This window comes from Gallinula chloropus, assembly GCF_964237585.1.
Source record: "Gallinula chloropus genome assembly, chromosome: 6".
In the NCBI taxonomy this organism is placed as follows: domain Eukaryota; kingdom Metazoa; phylum Chordata; class Aves; order Gruiformes; family Rallidae; genus Gallinula; species Gallinula chloropus.
Genome location: NC_140091.1, coordinates 26663902 through 26685001, shown reverse-complemented (window position 1 = coordinate 26685001; position 21100 = coordinate 26663902). Strand labels below are relative to the sequence as shown.

The 21100-nt window shown below is 44.6% G+C and overlaps 1 protein-coding gene across 1 annotated transcript in view; it reads right to left on the bottom strand.

Annotated features, from left to right (window-relative positions):
• Nucleotides 1–375: 375 nt before the first annotated feature.
• Nucleotides 376–21100, bottom strand: part of TEDC1 (tubulin epsilon and delta complex 1) — a gene marked incomplete at its 5' end in the record, with an annotated part of 72617 nt that continues 51892 nt past the window's right edge. Inside the window, one exon of the mRNA XM_084266300.1 lies at nt 376–1610. Coding sequence (XP_084122426.1) covers nt 1254–1610 — 357 coding nt within the window. The 3' untranslated portion in view covers nt 376–1253. The remainder of the gene's footprint in view (nt 1611–21100) is intronic.

Here is a 21100-nt window from a genome sequence, read left to right as displayed (position 1 = left end):
CTGGTGAAACCGGGGCCAACCAGCCCTCCACGGGTGGCTCTCCACTGACGTTTGTATTGCATTCTCACGACCTGAGAAGTAGCAGGGTGGCGCAGGTGAGCAGGGTCTGCAAGCATCGGAGGTTTGGTCTGGTGCAGCAGAGACCAGGAGATCTGAGCCTTGTCCACTCCTCTGCGGAGCTGCAATCCCCCAGATGCCAGGAAAAACATTCCCCAACAGCCCGTCAGGTTCGGCTGTGGAGTGAGCCCTGGGTGGCTGGTAATCAGCAACACCAGCAAGCCAGGGTAGTAACACAGCAATCCAGATGGAAGAAAGCCCATTGCTCATGGAAATTCACAAATGGAAAGCAAACTGGTTTTTTTTTTTTTTCTTAAATTTATTTATTCCTGAAAGGGTACAACTAGAGTATAAAAGTACTCCTTTGGTGAAAGCAAAACAGAAAAGGGTGGGAAATGAACACCAAGTGAAAAACATTTGCATGTTCCAGGGGAAGAAGCCCCCAGAGACAGAGCTCAGAGACTCCTTGAGCTTGGAAGTTAATGTCATATTTCTATTTTACAGAAACTCCCTATAGCAGATCCATAAGTTACCTCATTGTGACTCATAACTCTGTGCAAGGGGTTTCTAGTTTGTTTTCTTTGAGAACCCAATTACTTCAAGTGCATCACACCAGCAAATGAAATCAGTGTGCTGCTTTATTTATTATTGGACATTTGTTTTTCCTTACGGTGACAGCATTATAGCGGCCACAAACGTGCACGCCAGCCGAATGAAACCAGCACACTGCCCTGAACACTTCCAATCTCTCTAAGTCTGGGTGCTTTGCACGTTCTCCAATACCTGGATTTTTCTCAGTAATGAACTCTCTCTCTGCTGGAAAATATTGAATGCAATTAGTACTTCAGGGCGCAGCCTCAGTGTGCAGCGTGCCTCGCAGCTGAGGACTGCGAAAGAGCCCAGTGCTTGGCAGAATTAGAAATCCCAAAGATAAAAAGGGAGATTTACACACACTCCCACTGAGGTCTGCTGCAGATTTTAATTGGCAGGGATAGCAATAAAGGGGCGGCAGAGAGAACCACCGAGGTTATGGCCCCAGCACAAGTCACAAAGCAGTAACAAGTTACGATTCCCAGGCTTAAAGATCAGAAATTGCATTTGGTTCCTCACCTTGCACTCCCCCATGCCAAGCCACACAACGTACTCCAATCAAGTGCATCTATTCCTTTGCTTTTCCCCAGTCCAGCTTTCTCTCTTCAAGGGGTGACACAAATCACTCCATCCAACCCTCCTGCAATTTCATCCAGCCGCTCCCTGCACTCCTCCTGCAGCTGCTTCAGCTCTCTCTCCAGGCTGGCCTCTCTCATCTGCAGCACTCTGATCGCCTCGGTGGCGCTGACAGCTGAAGCAGGCTCCCTGGATACAGACCTACCAAAGCCTGCTTTGCTGGCAGGATGTTTGCTTCTGAACACCAGCCTGCACGAGCCGTGCACTTTCCCTTTCTTCGGAGCACAGAGATTTGTGAGATCTAGCAGCTTGAGCTCAACACTTTCCTGTATCTTCCCGGCAGCGGCAGAAAACCCCTCCTGTAGTTCTTCCTCTCTTGCTTTTACCTGCAGAGAGAAGAAACAGGCAGAGGTGGGGGGAAGCATATGTTAGATTTCTGTGAAATAAATCCTCCAGCCAGGAAATGACACAAAGGGTCACGTTTGGACTAGGATGCACCAAAGAGGAGAGACCCAACCATGAGTGCAAACCGAAGAGCGCAGCGGTGGAAACTGAACTGTGCTAACCCACACTTTCTACCAGGTACAGGCCTCAGCAGCCACAATGCTGCCTGTTGTCATCTGCTTGAGATTTAGAGTTTACCAGTCCCTACAGCTAATGCACTTCAGAGCAAAACACAGGGGGCAAAAAGGGAGACCCAGCACAGTGACCCTCACCACCACTGGGCTTTAAGCCATCACAGTGTTCTAACAGATTACTTTGTGGTTAAGAGTAGCAATTCAGTTTGCAAATGCTTTCTGGACTTGGCAATGCTAAAACTGTAAGCTAGAAATTCCTTAATTCTCACTATGGGGTAACAAATAGGGAATAGGAAAAGAATAAGCAGAGGCAAAAAAAAGCAGAGGCAAAGACCAAAAGGAATACCAGGCAGCACACTTCCACAGAAGACAAAGCTTTTGCTGTGACAGAGCTGCAACTGGATGATAAAAGCAAGTGTATATACTGGGATTCCTCCAAAGCATTTGATTTGATGTGCTCCAACAATCTGATTTGAAGAACTTGCAAGATGGCAATCGCCTTGCCAGTTTTACTAGTGGATTAAATATGGATTCAGTGACTCATCTCAAGATGCAGCTGTCTGCGGGGAAGCATCGAGAAGGGAGAGGTGAGGTACCCTGCTGCAGCCCTCAGGGAACTGGTTCTTGGTCCAGTGGTGTTTTCTGTTTCTGCTACAGCAACAAGCTGCCAGAGCAGCTCAGCCAAAAAGTAGCTCAGCCAAAAAACAGCCAAGTTTCAGAAAACCAATGCTGCCTCCACATCCTGCACAAATCCCATGTGCATTGCTGGAGTTCATGCTTAAAATAAAAAACCCATGTGCATTGCTGGAGTTCATGCTTAAAATAAAAAACCCCACCAAAAAAAAAAAAGTCCACACTACAGGGAAACAAAGATTCAAAGGCAGGTCACTCAATGACTCACAGCCCAGAAAACAAGCCTTACAGTATGAAACTTCAAGAGCTCAAACTATTCCATTCATGGGGATAGAAACATAATTTGTTTTAGATCCTAAAAGAAAGTGGAAAAGAAAAGCAGTGAGAGACCAGGCTTTGCTGAGAAAGCCCTAAGAAGATCAAATGGATGAAAATTTGTGTTAGATATTCAGCTTCAAAATAAGACGTTGTTTCCTACTGTGAGGATAATGAACCATGAAATGCTTCATTGCAGCTCCAGGGATGAATCCTTTGGCCAAAGCTCAGCTCAGGTCAAGCTCAGTGCTAATGATACCCCCTTCCAGCCTTGAAACTGCTCCGCAACCCCTCCCTTCTCTGGCCATGGGTAAGACTGAACAACTCCCTGAGGTTTCAAATCTGCAGATCTGCATTAAGATATTAGTATCTCACAAATCAGGGCTTTGACAAGTTCCCTGTAAAGTCAGGGATGTTTTGGCATCTCTCTGAAGCACTGGAGATCGGTCAGAGCTCAAAGCAGCACTAGCTGCATGGACAAGAGGCCTGAGGTAGCAAAGCCCCCCCACACCTTTCCCTCGACTGCTCAGGGTCAAACCAGCTGCTGTATCTGCAGAGAAAAGGAGCTCTTCCATCAATTGGCAGAGAGGGCTTCACTACTGAGGCAAAATCAGATGCTTATGACATACAGGGGATCAGAGTACGTTCTCTTACGGTGTGAAACAGTTACATTTCCACGCTGACACCAAATTCACTAGAGCTTCACTCATCCCACATCTTTAATCAGCATATCTTCATGAGTTTTACAGCCAAGTAATTAATCCTCTCCACAAGCTTCTGATGGGTTACTCTGTTTCTTTCCCTCCCACCCCCAGCTCAAAAAAGATTAAGAAAATCAATCAAATCACAAAAGGAGTAAATTTCTTTGGATTTTTCCTACCACATTAAAGGCGTTATCAATGCAGAGCCATCTGTTAAAGGAGATCTCTGTTAATTAAGGCACGTGAATAAAGAGCTGAAGCCAAGAGAAGTCTATCCTTGCCCTCGTCCAAGAACCATGAGTCTCTCTTTATCCTAAGTCCCACAGCATCCCAGGACATTTGCTGTTGGCTAGAAGAACATCTGAAGTCCAATTCTCTAACGTCACTTTAGAAGAAACAAAACTGACAGAATAAATTCCATGTTATCTGGTGTCCCCGCTGCCGATGAACAAACTGAAAACGGTGTTTGCACAAAGTGGATTCAACCCTGGAATCTGGGATGGGAAACATCTCCCATTACTTACCAAGAACAAAATCACTCAGCAAACAGAGCCCACAAACTGTTATTTATTTTTCGCATTAAACTGAGGCAGGCTACCAGCAGGGCTGTGGAAAAGGATTCCTAATGAAACAGAGGTTTTCACAGCCTCCACTGGCCAAAATTGGGGAATTTTATTACCCATTGTGCCACGCACGTGATGGGGGAGCGTGCTCCTGTCAGCACTAACTGCATCGAGTTCTAACTCGCAGCTACAGCAGGAACAGGGATTACTGTACTGAAGGAGGAGCAGCTGTAAGGACAAGGACAACAGCCTTACAGTTAGGGAGCTGAGGAAGCAGCAGCATAACTAATCCTGACATCCGAGTATCAGAAGGGCCCTGCACATGTTGTCTTCTACAAAGAGGACCGGTATTTCCTGGGACTACATTAGATAAATTTAACAGGGGAAATTTTCAGAAGAATGAATATGGAGTAAGAGAACAAGTATAGCAAAGCACTATTTATTTCCTATCAGCACAATCTGGAGTTGGAAAGCCAGCTCGAGTTCTTTGCACTGCTCTTCCTGGCAAGCTGTGCAACCATATGTATGTCCACAAATACTCTCGTTGCGGTTTGTGGATTTCAATAGCTAAAAATTCCCCAAGGGTTACCTTCAAGTAATACTCTCTACTCTTCACATCCAGAATGCTTGTGAAAATACTCAGTAACCTCCTCCTGTATGGTTAATTGATGCTCTTTAACAGCTTGCTGTCTCCCATTAGTCAGCACACGACGATTACTCTACACTGCAAAACAATCTCAGCAGACCACTTTGTATTAAACAAACATATTGTAAAAGATGAGGAGCCTCAGCATTTCGTGTCTGCTCAACCCTATCCCACAGCTCTGCCTTTCAGACTCAATCTACCAGCTGGAAGCTGAATTCCCAATTAGGTATGTAGTGTTGTCTGACAACTGCTGCACATGCTCTACGAATAAATACACCACCACGATAATAATCATTTCCACTTCTACAGAACCAACCTCATCCCACAGGAAACTGGTGCATTTTGAGAAAAGCAAAGAGCTGATGAGGAACCTGCATCTTCAGACTGACACCCTTCCCGCTCTGGGGCGAGCGCTGATCTGGTTGCTGGGCACAACGGCACCGCAGAGCAGTGGCTCACACACAGTGTAACTGAGCCCTGGGATGTGCACTGTCCCTCTGTCTCCAGCATCAACATACCCGAACTCCGTTTCACACTCCTATGACCAGGACAAGGTAGCAGGAGCCTCCCACGGCGTGCAAGTCTCCTCACCAGCCCTACGAGGGCTGCAGAAGGACAGATGCCATGAGTGTACGCCCAGGAAGTACTCCTGCTAGGTCCCTCCTAGCTCTTTGCCTCACCATGGCACCAACCAATGTTTGGGACAGGACAGTGGCCAAACCATCCCCCCAGACTGTTTCCTTTAAAATCACACCACTTCCAAAAGACCACCGTAGGTTTTCAAAAAGCATTAAAACCTAAAAGCAGAAGGGAAAACTGTAATAATCTCCATGTTCTAAGGGGAAGCCAGTGAGCTAGTGAAGTCCCAGGTAAGAGTATTGTCCCTTAGATCACAGGCTGAAAAGGGACAGAAGTGCCAGACAGCCTGGGCTAACCCTCTCTTCCCAGACCTGGCACAGTGTAAAGGGTTGCGGGCGCACAGACACTCCTGCCAGGTTCACACTCAGGAATGTGTAAGCACTGAAATAAAACAGATCTCTCCAACATCAGCCAGAGGGTGTGCAGGGTCAGGTGATCTCGAGGTCCTGATGTGGTGGAATTAAGCCAGGCTGGACATTCATCAAGCATGGAAGGGATTTCCCATCTCCCAGGGACAGTGCCACGACTGGTGCTACATTTCCAAAAGTGTTCAGACTGAGGGGCACTTTGATGAAAATGGCCAAGCCAAGAAAGAAAAGGTGGGCCTGGTGCAGAGGTGGAAAGGGGTAGGGAAGTGTGGCAGACCCAAAAACCAGGCTGAGCAGGCAGCTTGACTCAGCCCCACCACGGCAGATCAATTTATGCACTGATGCACAGAGGAGACTTCAAGCCTTCAAACACCTACACACACAGTGAACTTCCCCAGTGCTTCCACATCTCTGCCCGTGCTGGAATTTCTTCTAACCAAAGATACTACTCGCTGTCCTTTCCGTCCAGGCAGCTATCTCAGTCTTGGGAATCTTCTGGCTTTTTACAGAGATGAGTTCAGTGGGTAAGTCATGGAAAAGGCAATGTGTCGCTTATTTTAAATACGGTGCCTTCCAGTTTCTTTGCATGTTCCACTGTTTTTGGGACCAGAAAAGCAATACCCATATTCTCCTCCTCTGGATGTGTGCTAATATGTAATGCAGACAGTCCCAGTCTGCCAGCTGCCCATCTTGTGGAGGTCTACTTCTGCCAACTGCTTACATGACCCACACATTTAACTCACTTGATCTTTCATCAGAGAGGAGACCTTCCAGCCCTTCACAGTTACTGCTCCCTTACCTCCCTTCCATCTGCCCGTCCCTTGCTGGTACTGAGCTTCCCAGGGCTTCGTGTCTCATTCTGTGTGGCTCAGACATGGCTGAGAGGCTGATACAGCCCAGAGCTTTAACAGCTCACTACTGAAAACCACTGTAAAAATTAAGGCCCAAAATGATTCTTTTTCTGCCCAGAAGCAAGGTGGATGTGAACTTACCAACATGCAAGACATCCCAAAGAGATGCTAAGAAATCTGGATAACCACTTAGCATTATTTAAACCGTTTCCAGGGTCAAAAGTGACCATCTTACAACTGCTGGAAGTCAACATTTCTGCTTGTTAAAACTTCACATGGCAACCTGAAAGCCTCAAAAAGCAAATGAGCACTCTGCCTCTCAGTTACATACTTGAAGGAAACCACTAAGTAGAGATGGAGTTTAAAATGTGGCAGCAAGGAAAGGTCCAAACATCTGTTTTGCGGAGGAGGGTGTGGGGAGGCATAGGGGCATTTCCATTCTCTGATCGTGGTGTTGTCAACTTCAAGAAAGAAGCAGCAAACCGAATTGCTGGAGCTCCTTTGGAAGGGGACAACAAAGACCAGAATCTGTGTCATTATTTTTAAATCACAATCTCTTCAAATTATTCTGGGAGATTTGCAGAAATTGCTGTAACAATGGCATTGCTCAGAAAAAAACAAACTGCATGAGCCTGGAAATGGCATATTTTCTGCCCCCAGTCCTGTCTGTCTACTCTTCCTCTGTCGTATTTCTCCTCTGACTAGGAAGAAGACTCCATGTGCAGGCAGCATGAAACACACATTATTCTTGCCTTTCTGTACAGACACCAGAAACCTCGATGCCTGCCTTTGCTGCCGCCTCTCTTTGTGCTCCGAGTCACAAGGAACAAACAGAAAAATCTCAGATCTTGTCCTTTTGGGTTGAGGAGTGGAAAGGAAATTAGGAAATATAAATGGATGCAATATCCAAGCTGCCAAGTCATACTGCCTCTGCTATCGGGGCACAATCACCCAGCACCTTTCATAAACTCATCTAGTTCCTCTGAAAACACCAAACAGCATTTGACTTGCAGAATTTTTTCATTCCTATGGGAAGCTCATTTCTGAGCCTTATGTTAAAGCTATCATGTCTATGATGGCCCCCCGTACCTGGGGAGCTGAAAAGGGTGAAGTGAAACATTACACGCTTGGAAACACATGATTAATGAAGGGCCAGGTTGCAGAAGTAGAAAGGACCTGACAGGCCAGCCAGTGCACTCCCTTGCCTGGCCCCTGACAGCTTCCCAGCACGTCACAACATCCCAAGCACGGGTACGGAGAGGCGTTCCCCACGTTAGAGGCGCTGCCCAGAGCTCTCAATCTCCACATACACTGAGCAGACTCATTCAACAGACAAGCATCAATTATAGATAAAGATCTATAAGTAAAAAATGAAAGTGGGATAAGCAGGGAGATATTGGCATCACTCAGGGATGCTGGCACGGATGCTGTGCATAAATCCTGACAGCTCAGCACTGGAAACCAGGCGTTGCAAATTAAGGCTAGTTTAGGAGTTTTCAGCTTCCAGACTGGAATCAGGATCAGTCCATGCAAATACTTATCTTTAATCAGAACAAGCCTGAATAATGCTTTATAAATTACCATTATTTTGTACTTTTTGCTGTCTTACAATTTACATCTAGTGTTTACTCCACCACCGTCCCCTCCTACCCTGCAAGAAAAACCTTGCAGACCCGCAATCCCAGCTAACATTTCATCTGGGATACAAAAAACAGGACAGAGAAGAATTTGCAGACTACTTTTATGAAAGCTCTCCTTTGGCAACGCTGAAAACCCAGCACCAAGTACAAAAGGAACTAAGCAAATGCATCGGTAACATATAAAAGGGAAGAGCAAAGTGCACTAAAAGCACGGCAGAAAGATAGGCGAGTATTACGTAAAAGTGGAACGCACAAAAATAGTCACAGGGATCCCACAATCCCCACCCACACCTTCTTTGTGCTCCCATACAGGAATTTACTGGCTATACACCCTGCATTCTGCACCTTACTGCACAGAGCAGCGCTGGGAAACATGCACCACGGGCTGTGAGGGAAGATGCCCAAGCAGAGTTCATCTCAAACATCGTCTGAGATCAGCAAGAACCGAACAAGCCAACACCGTTGTCCTCCGTGCTTCTGTACAGAACAGTTATGAATAACCCAAGTGTTTTCTGTGCTGGTGTGCCCCTAAAGGGACAGAAAAGCCTTTTCCACACATAATCAGGGTGAGGGCTTTACAGGTTAACAGTAAACAAATAATAATTTGGCTTGCAGGCCAGTTGCTGTTAAGAAAAACGTTTGCTTTTGCGGGGGGGGAACAACAATCATGTTGAAGTGTATGACAAATGCTTTTCTTCCTTAGCTACAGACAGTAAACCATTTGGCCTCAGAGATGCAGAGAAAAGCACCATTTCAGGGGATGCTGTGAATGCACGAGTAATGGAAAACCAAATACCACAACTCCTGCTTCTGGGAGAAATTACAGAGCTGGGCGGGGGGGACAGGACCCCGCAGAGCCTGTGAGGTTCAAACGTTTGCTGAACAGTGACTTCCAAGGAAACCAGACCCCCAACCTTCAGAAAAACATCTAAAGGCATTTGGTGCTTATATAAAAATAACCACAAGCTAAAGCAAAAGCAATATTGCAATCAGGTATTTTGGAAACACTATAACACTGAGTAAGCAGGTGTTTTCTACAAAAAATACCTTACTCTGATTTCAAATTCATGTCTTATAGTAACTCGCCCAAATGTAATTTCAAACCTCTGGGAAAGTTACAGTTAGTACTGCAGCTCTATAAAACTTGTCTCATTGAATCAAGCTTCTTTGCTGCAAGCTTTCAAGGTTTTTAATTTTCTGCAGCAATTGCTGCACACTGAAGAGTAACCAGTTAAAAACGCTGGGAATCGTCATTTTCTGTTTTAATAGCTGAGCACTTCCCGCACCGTCCTGCTTAAATGAGGTTTCTCTCTTCTTGTGTGATCCTTGATTGTATACAAAGAGACTTGATGTTCTTCTGAAATAGCCTATTTAATACAGATGCTAATGCATTTAGGGATTTAAAGTCATAATAAATGGTTTCATTAGTCTTACCAGCTACAAAGCATCGGCTGCAGCATCTCACCTGGTGATTTCCGCTACGCTCTACTACCTCTTGGTAAGCTACAGGGTCTCCTACAGAAACAGAAACTTTTGCTTTTTTTAAACACAAGCTCCAACAGTTCACAAAACTACTCCAGAGTGTTATTTCAGCAGTGAAACACATTTATTTTCATACATGCACCTTTTCAGTGAGCTCCACCTCGGCCATCTAGAGAGTCCTACATATCCTCAGGACTCCTCTTCTGTCGGGGAACTTAGAGAACACGATCCAGCTGTAAGCTCTTCCTTGGTTAAATTACACACTTCTAAAAGAGACAGGCTGGATAATTCCTTTACTATCCCTCCTTTCATCGTTTCCAAGCTTCCAACCATTTGCTAACTGGGAGGGCGGTGTAAATGGGGACAGGGCATTTCATTCAGCTCTGAACTGGGGTATCTTATCTGTCATGTAATGACCAGTAGCAGATATTATCGGCACTTTGCTGCTGATAACCTAACGACTCTTTCATGACCCATTACCATTACCTTCCACTCCACAAGGCCATGAAACGGAAAGGTTTGCACATATCCAAAACCTGAAGCTGTCAGCAGATCCAACTGGCCTGAGGTACACACATGGGTATTTCTTACTAAAACCAAACGCCAGCAACAGGAAGAAACCTATAGAATTTCTTCTGGCTTAACAATGATGACAGTGGCTACAGTAAGAGTTAACCATAATAACCATAATATAGTTATTAATTTCTAACGCTTGCTATCAGTTCAGCAAGAGGAGAACTCTGAGGCCTTTAGAACTGGTGGAGAATAAGTGCAATGGGGGGCGATCCCAAAGTAGCATTAATGGAAGCATTATTTGTACCATAAACAATGAAGACATTTTAGAAGGGTTATAAAGCTGAGCTATAGCAACTGACAGAAGATATAATTATACAAGCAGCTGCATTCCAAATTTTGCCCAGATTTGCAATTTCCAGCAATTAGAGAAGAATGTATGCATCCCCATCTTACGCATTTTAAGCAAGACATTCACTATTCAAACACTAGCTCCCGGGCACACCTATTGTCCTTCCAAAACAAACTGTCAGGGAAGCCACAGAGAGGCAGCGTACCTATTTATCTAGGAATAGAAGGGCATCTTTTAACAGGGGGCTGAGTAGGAGTCCTCTGAGAAGAAACTAAAAATACAGTTTTTAATGGGGAGGACGCACGTAGCTGCATCCAGGGAGAACAGCTACCAGGGCCTGGCACAGCATCGCTGCTGTGGTTTTGGTCTTTTTTTTGTTACACACTGCACACTGTAAAGCGCTTTGCAAGCCTTCAGAGCAGCATCCACGCTGGTCTCCAATGGAAAGCTTTTAGATGGTGAGGAAGCACGTTAATGGAAAGTTAGAAGTCAATTAAAGCAAGCATTTGAATGAGGATTTCATAAAGTGGAGTGACCTCATCTTGCCTGAATGGATACCCTTGTTTTGTTGGGTTTCTTTGGTTTTGGTTGGGTTTTTTTCCTCTTTATTTTTTTTTAAGGTAACTAAATGGGTCTGTCTGTAGACTCATGTATCTAAGTAAGTTGACAAGAGTCAGAAAAGTCAGTTTAACTTAAAGGGAAAGGATATAGCATTAAGAAAATAGGAACAGAAAGTTAACATTTTTCAGGGTCTTTGCTGAAAAAAATGCAAAGTACACCATCAAATGCCAGTATGAAACACAAAAGCACATGACTGATAAGAGCTGAACCTACAAATATCTACCACATGGGAAAAGCAAAAGGAAAATTAATCCTCTTAGGCCTAAAAGCAACTGAACTCTGTGGCTGCTGTGAGCAGGCCTGCTTATAGCAAGAGCTTCACCCAGCTCTCCTCCTGCAACAAAACTGCACTGGATCCTACCCTTGAAGAGATGCAGAGAGGCAGTCGCTTCAAGGACACCCTTCGGGTTGGACTGCTAGAGGACATACCTGAGGCAAGCAGCCCAGAGGGACGGCAGCTATATGGAAAGCCCCGTGAGATACATCCCTCTTCCACAAAGCCACAAAAAAGTTTCCTGTTGTCAGGATATTTTCTGAGCTATCTGTTGCTGTGTTTCTTCTAGCATGAGTAATTTGCTTTTCCAGTGGTTAACTAAATTTTAAAGAGAATAACTGAACTCAAAAAAAAAAAGGAAAGTCAAAAACACAACGTGGTTATTCTGTGTAAGCAGAACCAGCCAGGGACAAATCTTAAAGTAATAAATGGTCTCCAGAACCAGGAACTTCTGCATTGCCTCTGTTCAGTTAAAGAGGATGCACAAAAGGAGAAGACATGAAGCATCAGCACAAGCATACAGTAAGATGGCCAGAGTCCTGGAGCCAGGAGCTCATCCAAACTTCTTCTGCTGTGTTCCAGGAAGATAATCCCCAGTATGGTCCTACTGGGAAGGAAGGTGGGACAGCTTCAGGCAGGAGCATCAACTACAAGGAGACAAAGTTCAGACTTGTGAAAGTCCCACATACCATGCAATTCTGCACGTGCACCACAAGGAATAAGAGATAAGCACCTATTTATTTCTTTCTCCGAAATACAAATCTTCTGCATTTTACATTATTTTTAAAAATCCATTCCAACAGCCTGGCCTTTTATAATGCATTTCTTTTTAACTACAGCTTTATCTCTAAGACTTTTCAAAGTGCTTGAATTCAATTAGAAGACTGCACAAATTAACGTAGCAGCCGGTGCATACTGAAAATACATGATATGAAAACTGGAGTGTGTCAGTGTAAGTAATTCAGACGCCTGCAAAAAGGCTGCAGTGCTACTTTGAGAAAGACCCTGACAACTACAAATTACAAAAGAAGGCAACAGACAAGCATTGCTCCCTATAATGAGTCACTCACTTATTTTTCAATTTGTTCTTCCAAACTTTTATCTTGGGCAGCAGAGACAAACACTGATGATATGAGATACCATCTCAGATCTAAGTGACTTGCAGAGGCTTGGAGGGGCCCACTTTGTTTTAAGCAGAGCTTTATCTCTGTGCAACATGAAAGTAGCCACTTCAGAAAGAGAGTGCTGCTTCTGACTTGCACTTCTCTGGAGTATCCTGCTTTGGGAGAACAGGAGGTGAAATGAATTCAGGTGATGCACTCACTCCCTGTATATGGAGCCCAAATAGGCATGTTTATAAAAACCCTTCTAAAATACACAGATGAGAGGAAGGTATTACCACCTACTCATAGAAATTTCCAGAAAGGGATTGGTCTTATGCAAAAATTACAAGGAAAAAAACCCCAACCCAACACATAAACAAAAAAGCCCAAGTCCCATGATTTTAATAAACTTTCTTCACCCCCAGACAAGTTTTTAGTCTGTTTTTTGGTTAGCAAATAGTCCCTTGTTCCCTCCAGAGGCTTTGCATGACTGCTTCAGAACCTCCAACAGCAACCAGCCCTGCAGCCCTTCTCACTGCTTTTGGGGGAGGCAGGAGCAATGCATCCAGAGCAGCAAAGTTCACTCCAGAAACCCAGTCTGTCTACAACTATGGCGTGAGAAATGAACTTTAACTCCCAGGCAGAGATTTGTCTGCATAAAACACTTCGAGTTTCGGTAAAAAAGCAGGTATTTTATAAAGCTACCACTTTCAAATTGGATTTGGTTTCTCTTATTAACTCAGAGTTTTGATGGCAAGTAGCAGCTGTAGATATGCTTGAATGGCCATCATGAGTCTTGTACTAGTCAAAGGCTGGGCCCTACAGCTAGCCTGCAAAGGGGAAACTCAAACAGCTCTTGGGGTTTGAAAGCTGATAGGATGAAGAGCTAAAAGTAGTGAGTTCTGAACAACTCAGAAGTGTAGTTAAGCTTTGTTTAGATGCATTTCTGGCTGAGAAGAGATGTGATGATATTAAATTACAGCTTTACTTGTATGTCAGATCTACAAACACAAGGGACAACGACACAGAAAGGAGTTGGATACTGTTTTCTCATATGACTGAGTATCCTCGATTTCAGGGCGGATGACAGAGAACAAGACCAACGTTTTACGAAAAGAGTGAAACAAAGTTAAGCTTTGTTAACAAAGTTAAGGTCCTTCCAAAAGCACCTCTACCAACTCACCTGAAAACCAAGCAGCACTGCAAAGTTCACATTGCTAGCAACTCCTGCTGATGGAGGAGGAACCCATCCTGACAGCCTGCCAGGAGCTGTAGAGCAAGCCAGACACTCCCTGGAAGTTACTGTCCCCAAAATCCACTCTGCAAGGTTCAGTAAAAGACAGTAGCAATGTTTCAGGTAGAGCTGCTCTAAAGATACAGCCACTGGCTATGGTGTTTAATATGGGCTCTGTCAGCCAGAATTCGCAGCCTCCAAGCTTTTCACATTCAAAAGATAAAAGGTGGTGCTGGGACCTGCAATCTGATGCACCTTGCACACCTCACCTTCCCTTACAGGCACTCCTAATCTTTGTCTGTGTTCTGCTGTATGTTTTAACTGGGAGAACATAAGCACTACACTTATTTCTTAAAAACGCACTAAAACATTTACAGTGGCTACAAACTACGTCCTCTCGTTGGAATGGGGTTTTTTACAGTTTATTGTTAAATAAAGCTCATCTAAAATTTATTGGGGTATAATACTTCAGCTGCATTTACTACATGTTTCATTGCCTTGGTCGGTCTCCAACATCTTGGCAAATAACGTGAGTAAAATATTAACAGTGGTTATTGATTATACTTTAACCGATCCTGTCACCTGAGCAAACGCTCCGCATCCCAGCCAAGGAAGGGGAAACAGCAGCTTTTGGGAAGCAAGAAAAACTTTCACCCACGCTTACTTCAAGCCCCAGAGCTGTGCACACAAAACAGGAGACAGCACTCTGGTTTTTAATGTTTCTCTCTTCCCTAAGGAGCTGGAGTCTTTTGGAATATATAAGCCCCATGAAAAATGTCAGGCTGGGTAATTTCAGTTACAGTTTTTGTGCATGTTTGAAATCGGTTTGCTGATTTAGCAACTGGCACATAGTCTCTCTCTGTCTCTCTCACAGCTCAGCACTCATTCAGCAATCTGCACAGCATGTTACATCTGCAAATGAAGAATAAATACCTATCTTTTTCATCTCTTTGTATGCCGCAAGCTTCACGTTGACTATTCAAGCCTGACCAACCCGCACAGAGCTCTCAGAGGCAAGCAAGGCTCTCTGAAAAAGCCTCCCAGCTCTGCTTATCTGCATCCACACGCACGCCAGCTCTAAACCAGGGTAACGAGGGGCTTCAGGTCTAACTAGGGGCTTCCTGTTAGATCCTGCTGTTAAGAGGAGAACTGATGCACAGGGACGGCTTCTTTCCTCCTTCCAACACAAGAGAGCAAGCACAGTGCCCTCCAGGAACGATCACTTCCATCGCCACGGCGGTTTCCGCCGGCACTTTCAGAAGCAAGCAGCCTCAGATCCCCTGCTAGGAATATTGATGAGTGACAAATAAACCAATGCAAGAAAATACAGGAGCAAAAAGTGAATACAAACATTAGGATCTTGCTTCCTACTGTTTACAGCAGATCCATGCTTTCTAATAACCTAAATCTGCTAATACCATGGCAGTTCCATCAGCAGCAAACCTAATCCTGCGTTTTACTAAATAAGAACTACACATAAAAGCCATTAGCCTTGTCCCTCCTTGCCATCCTCCTGTCCATGTCCTCCATTGCTCCCTTTGATGGATGTTTCTGTTGATCTCTCTGGGTTTCCTCCTCCTACCCAGGCATCTGGGCCCAGCCAACCATGCGTTTCCAAAAGCTGCTCTTGTGGCCTTGCTAGTTCTTCAATTTCTTTTTGCATGAAAAGCTCCACTGACAGCTGCTCTGTGCTCCAGATGGAGGTTTGCAAACACAGAGTGGAATGCAGAAACTCTCTGGGACCCGGGAAGGGGCAGGGGAAGACAATGTGCTGACTGAGGAAATATGCCAGCACTGAACCATTCCCGACCACTCCTCCACTTCCTGCACCCCAGACAGCCCGGATAATTAACTACTCGCTATACTGACATCTTCATATTAGCAGAAAGCCCAGAGAACTAGAATAAACAGCCAAGATGAAATATGAACAGTTTGCTTTATAAAAAAAAATAGCTTTTGACAAGCCTTCTGAATGCTACCCCAGGAGTTTGGCTGCCCCATTGCCACAAGCACTCGGTTCAAGGCAGCAGAAGCAAAAGCCAGCCTCACACCGGTGGGGAGGGAACACCAGGAGCCAGACCAGCCCTCACTGTTGCCCCTTGCTATTTACATGGTGGAGAAAATAATGAGACTTGATACTTCCCTCATCAACATAGATACAATGCAGGCATCTGAAACCAAAACACCCCCCTCCTATACAGCTCCTTCTCAACACACAACTCCAAAGGGCAGCCCTGCTTTCTCCCTCCATTACCACTGCCATGGGTACAACAGCTGGGGAGGCTGGGGGTTGCTGAATGGAAGAAGCAGTGACTGATTGGGAGAAAAATGCTGAAATAAAGACAAGACACGGGTTTCAGTGTGCTGCTCCACTGTCATCACAGAAGCCTGATACGGGGCAGGGATTACAGCCACTTAAGTCTCAGCTCTTGGTACTCAGGGACGATGCAAGCCAAGCATGCAAGCGCAGCTGCCAGCATTTCTGGAGAGGACTCTAGTGTGGAAAGAGCACGTCCAAACTTGGATCAACAGCTCTAAGCCTTTCTGGGCCATGTTTCAGATGTGTATGCATGAGCAAGCTCCATCCCATCATACTCCTTTGCCATCTCAAAGGAGTCCGGCTCGCTTTTAAATGCTAGTGAACAGAGAGGATCCCAAGACACAATATCCCAAGTTTCAACAGAAGCTCAGTACAGTGTGAGCATTTATGTGGTGAATACTGAAGCGATCACCATTTCGAGGCAAATATTCTGCATTTCAGCTTGTGGATGCTGAATGTTTAACACAGACTGAAATCAAATCCCCCTCTCAAACAGGGGAGTAGATAACATGAAATATTCAGAAAGGCAAAAGCAAACAAACAAGTTCTCTTCTGGAATTAGGAGATTTCATCATTTTACAGCTAAGTTTGTTTCTAAGAAGAGAAATATTTCTAAAGCTTAACCATTTCACTCAACTTTTTGAGCATTTATAAATCCCCAAAATGTCACCAAAGAAGTGACAATTATTTGCCCAGGACCACATGGAAAAGAACAAAGCTAACAATAAAAAAAAGCCCCATATATTCAGATCACACCTCTGTCATATGCCTCTTCTCCTTCAGGATACTGAACACATTACTGCCTAGAGATGGATATCAGTTAAAATGTCATATTAATCAGGGTTTCACAAATCACCCAAATCCCATGGCAACATCCAGATGTCTTCTAGTGAATGTCCCCAAAAAGGGAAAATGGTTTCAGGGTCATTCCAATCACATAACCAAAGAAAGAGCTGGAAGCAGGCAGAAACGTACAAAAGAAAACAAGGAAACAAAGAAACAAACAAAAGAAAACAAAGAAAATAAGTTCCTTACTTTTAAAATATTTAAGAGTCACAACATGATCAAACTTGCAACAAACCCACACACTGTCCCCGAAACCACAACCTGGATAATAAGCAGTTGTGTTTAGCCAAACCAGACATGACCACGTAGCAGTGGCTTTAATCACACCTGAAATACCTCTACACTGTCCAAGGTAAATAAATCACTCACAGGCACGCACAAGTGAAAGAGACTGCCAAAGTTTTCAAGTCCAATCCCATCTCAGAGAAGGTCCAACTCCTCCGCACCCATCCCTGACAGATACTTGCATGCCCTGCTTGGTGCAGGGTCCAGGAATGGAGATCTCCTGGTTCACCAATCTATTCCAAAATTTCTCTGCCCTGAGCATTAGGAAACTTTTTCCTTAGTATCTAATTAATCTGTGTTGGGATTTACAGTGAGGACATGGGGGAAAAAATAAAAATTTTCCCCATTCCAGAAAACTTCTTGATATTCAAAGAATAACTTACATGAGTCTTTCCATTTTTAACATAAAGACCTTCAAAGACCTTATGTTCCAGACTTTGGATGACTTTAATTTTTCTCTTCTGGGCTCCCCCCAGTTTCTCTCCTGAATTTTGATGCTCAAAAACTGGTTGTAATTAAGAACAACTGTTCCTTGTTATACCACAGCTCTAACTCAGCACTGCCTCCAACAGTCTTCAATTGCAAATACCTAGGGAATAAGCTTAGGTCTAGACAAATATGTAACAAAACCTCACTGGAAGATACAACTATCTGAACTCCAGTAGTTTGTAGTTGAAGAATTTTCCTGACCAGAGAATACTTTCTGTATTCTTTGTTTATCAATGATTTGTTTCTCCTTCATTAATTTGCCCGGTAATTCCCTCTAGGTTCAGCCATCATGAAAACCAAGCAGCATCAGAAAAATGTTTCCCCCTCTTCATTCTCTCCTCCTCTAGCACAAGGAGCCCCAGCCCAGGCAAGCCTTCTCCCACAGAAACTCTTTCACAACAGTGGGGGGGAGTTGAGTTATGACTGGGGCCAGAACTACACACACATGGCATTCAAGAAATGAATGGGAATATTTTAAGCTTTCCTTTCTTCTGTCTTCCTAACAATTCTTGGGATTCAGTTTACTTTTTCTGGCCACTGACATTTCCACAGAGCCATCGTTATAACCCCAAGAGCTCACTCGTGCGCTGTGACAGACCACAAAGAGCACGTGTGGAATTACAGTTCTCCCTTCAGATGCATCCTGTTAGATTTATCTCCATGCAATTTTATCTGACATTTCACCACTTCACTACAAGGACGCTCAACAATCCTTCACCCTTGTCCTTCGTGTGCTCTCAGGGATTTGGTCTCACCTTTGACCCCGGGCACCTCGCTCTCCACCTCCTTTCCCTGGAGCAGCCACAGACACGGGGCCGCCTCTGCAAACCCATCACAGCCGCCTCCTCCCCGCTTCCCGCTCTGCCGGTTGCTCAAGGGTAAGAGGAAAGACAGCCACGTGGGCAGCCTGGTTTTGTTGGGAATCTTTTCGGGGACTTTATCAAATGTCATTTGTAAATGCAATTAAATGACGTCAATCCAACCTCCCCTGCCCACACGCTCACTGGTCCCTTCCAAGAGCTCCAACAGATTTTAGATCCGATTCCCCTGCAGAAGCTGCGCTGTCTCTCCGCAGCGCATCACGTTCAATCGTGTGCCCTCAATTCTTTCCTTCAGAACGGTTTCTGCTCAGCTGCCTGGCACAGACATCAGGTCCACTGGTAACAACAGACATAATTACCCTGTGGATTATCATGGGGTATGTGAAGTATAAGGTAATAGGCACAAGAGCTATAATAAACTGTACTGTCCCTCAGATAGGCAATGCTGGTGAGAGCCAAGATAATTTCCAGATGTCTCAGTACCACAAGATACAAAGTTAGAGATAATGACCACTTTAGCTACTGCTGTATCTTCTCTTTGTTTGACTAAAAAAATAATACAGAAGGAAAGACTTGATAAGCTTATTTCTCCAGGGAGAAGACTGAAGGGGGCAGACACATACAATTGATAGAGGAGCCTGCATTCAGCAAGCATCCTGACTGTGGAGGAAAAAAAGGCAGGCTACAGGCAGAAAACATCACATAAGGAGCAACGCTATTCAAAGGAAGGCTTGACATAAAGAGGACTGATGGAGAGTCATCTGACCCCCAGCATCCCAAAAACCGCTGTCGTGTAGCGTTACACAATTCTGTTCCCAGGCATGTGGGAGAGGAGGCACTTGTGATAAACCATCTTCTAAACAGCACGCTAAGAGGCACTCCATTTGTTTCCGACAGTCATAAACTCATACAGCGTTCACCAAGTCTCAGGAACACCACAACTTGACCAACCATCATTCAAATCCAATCAGTGCATCTGTTTCGAAGTATAACGAACAACTCGTCAGTTAAATCCTTTGGACTTGGTTTCTAAATTTAAGCATTAAAACAATTTCCGTGTGATTATTGCATAATATTTAACAGCATACACACTGTTATATATGAGAGGAGCCAGGGCATAGCTAGCTTTGGAACTCTTGCACTGGAAATCTCATTTTTAGAATTCAAGGTCTGAGCTGTCCTGCAGCAGTCATGTCTGGTTTACCATGAAAGGAACCAAATCTGATGACTCTAGAGACCTGCTGATCCCAGTGCCCCATCACTGACAGCAAGTGCCTAGAGAAGACTATAAACCAAAGGCAAATATATGGAGATACTTCCTCAGAATTCTCCCTCAGTCTGCAACGATTTGCACTCCTACAACTTCCTAAGCTTGTAATTCATATCTGTATATTTAATAGCCTTTGATTGATGTAATCTTCCAAGAATGTGCCCAACAGATTCTGAATCCATGTACACTGCTTATATCTACAGCACCCTGTGGGAAGAAGTTCCACATTCTGCATGAAGCAGCAGCTCCTTGTGCCTGTCCCTGTCCAACAGATCCTAACTAGCTCTTTATCGTTAGAGTGGAACAGAGTGATTAGCACTCCACACACTTTTTCCATGCCAAACCCTTTTAACTCTTGGGAAAATGCCTCTTGATCTGACAGCCTGCTGCCTTTCATTTTGTCAGGTGATATATAATCCTGTCTACCAATGCTTCAATCTAAAAAAAACCCAAAACACCTCCCCAAAATCACACACAAGTTATCCCCCCACCCCAAGTTAACACAGACACAAATTTAATGATACGGGGGGGTTGTTACCACTCTTTCTACCCCAACTGTTTCTTTCATTTCTCCATTCACAAGTTTCATAGACTCTCTGGTATCCTTTCCTGAAAAAAAATTACTCATTTTTATGCCTGCATCTTCATCGTAACTTCTCTTTCTGCCAGCAAGATATTATTCAGATTCACCTTCTACATCTACATTAACAGCTCTTTTATTTACGCCCCACCACCGCCCCCAGGTGCTTCCCAGTGTCTTTCCATCCCTGTGTCAGCGAATACCATGTACACTTCCCTTGGTGTCACCTGCCTTCCTCCGCAGCCAGCCTCCCACAGTCAGTCTGTTCTTCCACCACATCTTGTGCTCAGTCCCTTCTCTCACTTCACAGGCTTCAAGTTCTCCTTATTCCTTCCTCCATCAGACATTTCAAAGACTTGTAACTCAGTGAAAGATGACAAGCTGTGGCCTCTCCCACCCTCCTTTCCCTGCAAATACTTATCTTTATTTTTCTCACTATAACCATTACTGATACTTTCAACCTGCTGCCTGTATCCCCTCCAGGGGCTGCCATGATTTCCTCTCCTTCTCTTCTCTCCTCTGCAACCCCTATCCTTTGATGCCTTCCTTTCCAAAAGAACACTTATTTTGTTTTAGCATGCTGTCTCTCTGGGACAGACGCCTACTTTGTGTTTGAAAGAGCACCTGGCATGCTGTGGGCATAAACAGAGACAAGTAACTGTAGATCTGACATCAAGATCGCAGCAAGGTTGACAGAGAACAGCAACAGGGAGGCTGCCCTAGGATGGGCCGTGGCAAGACGGCTGAAAAAC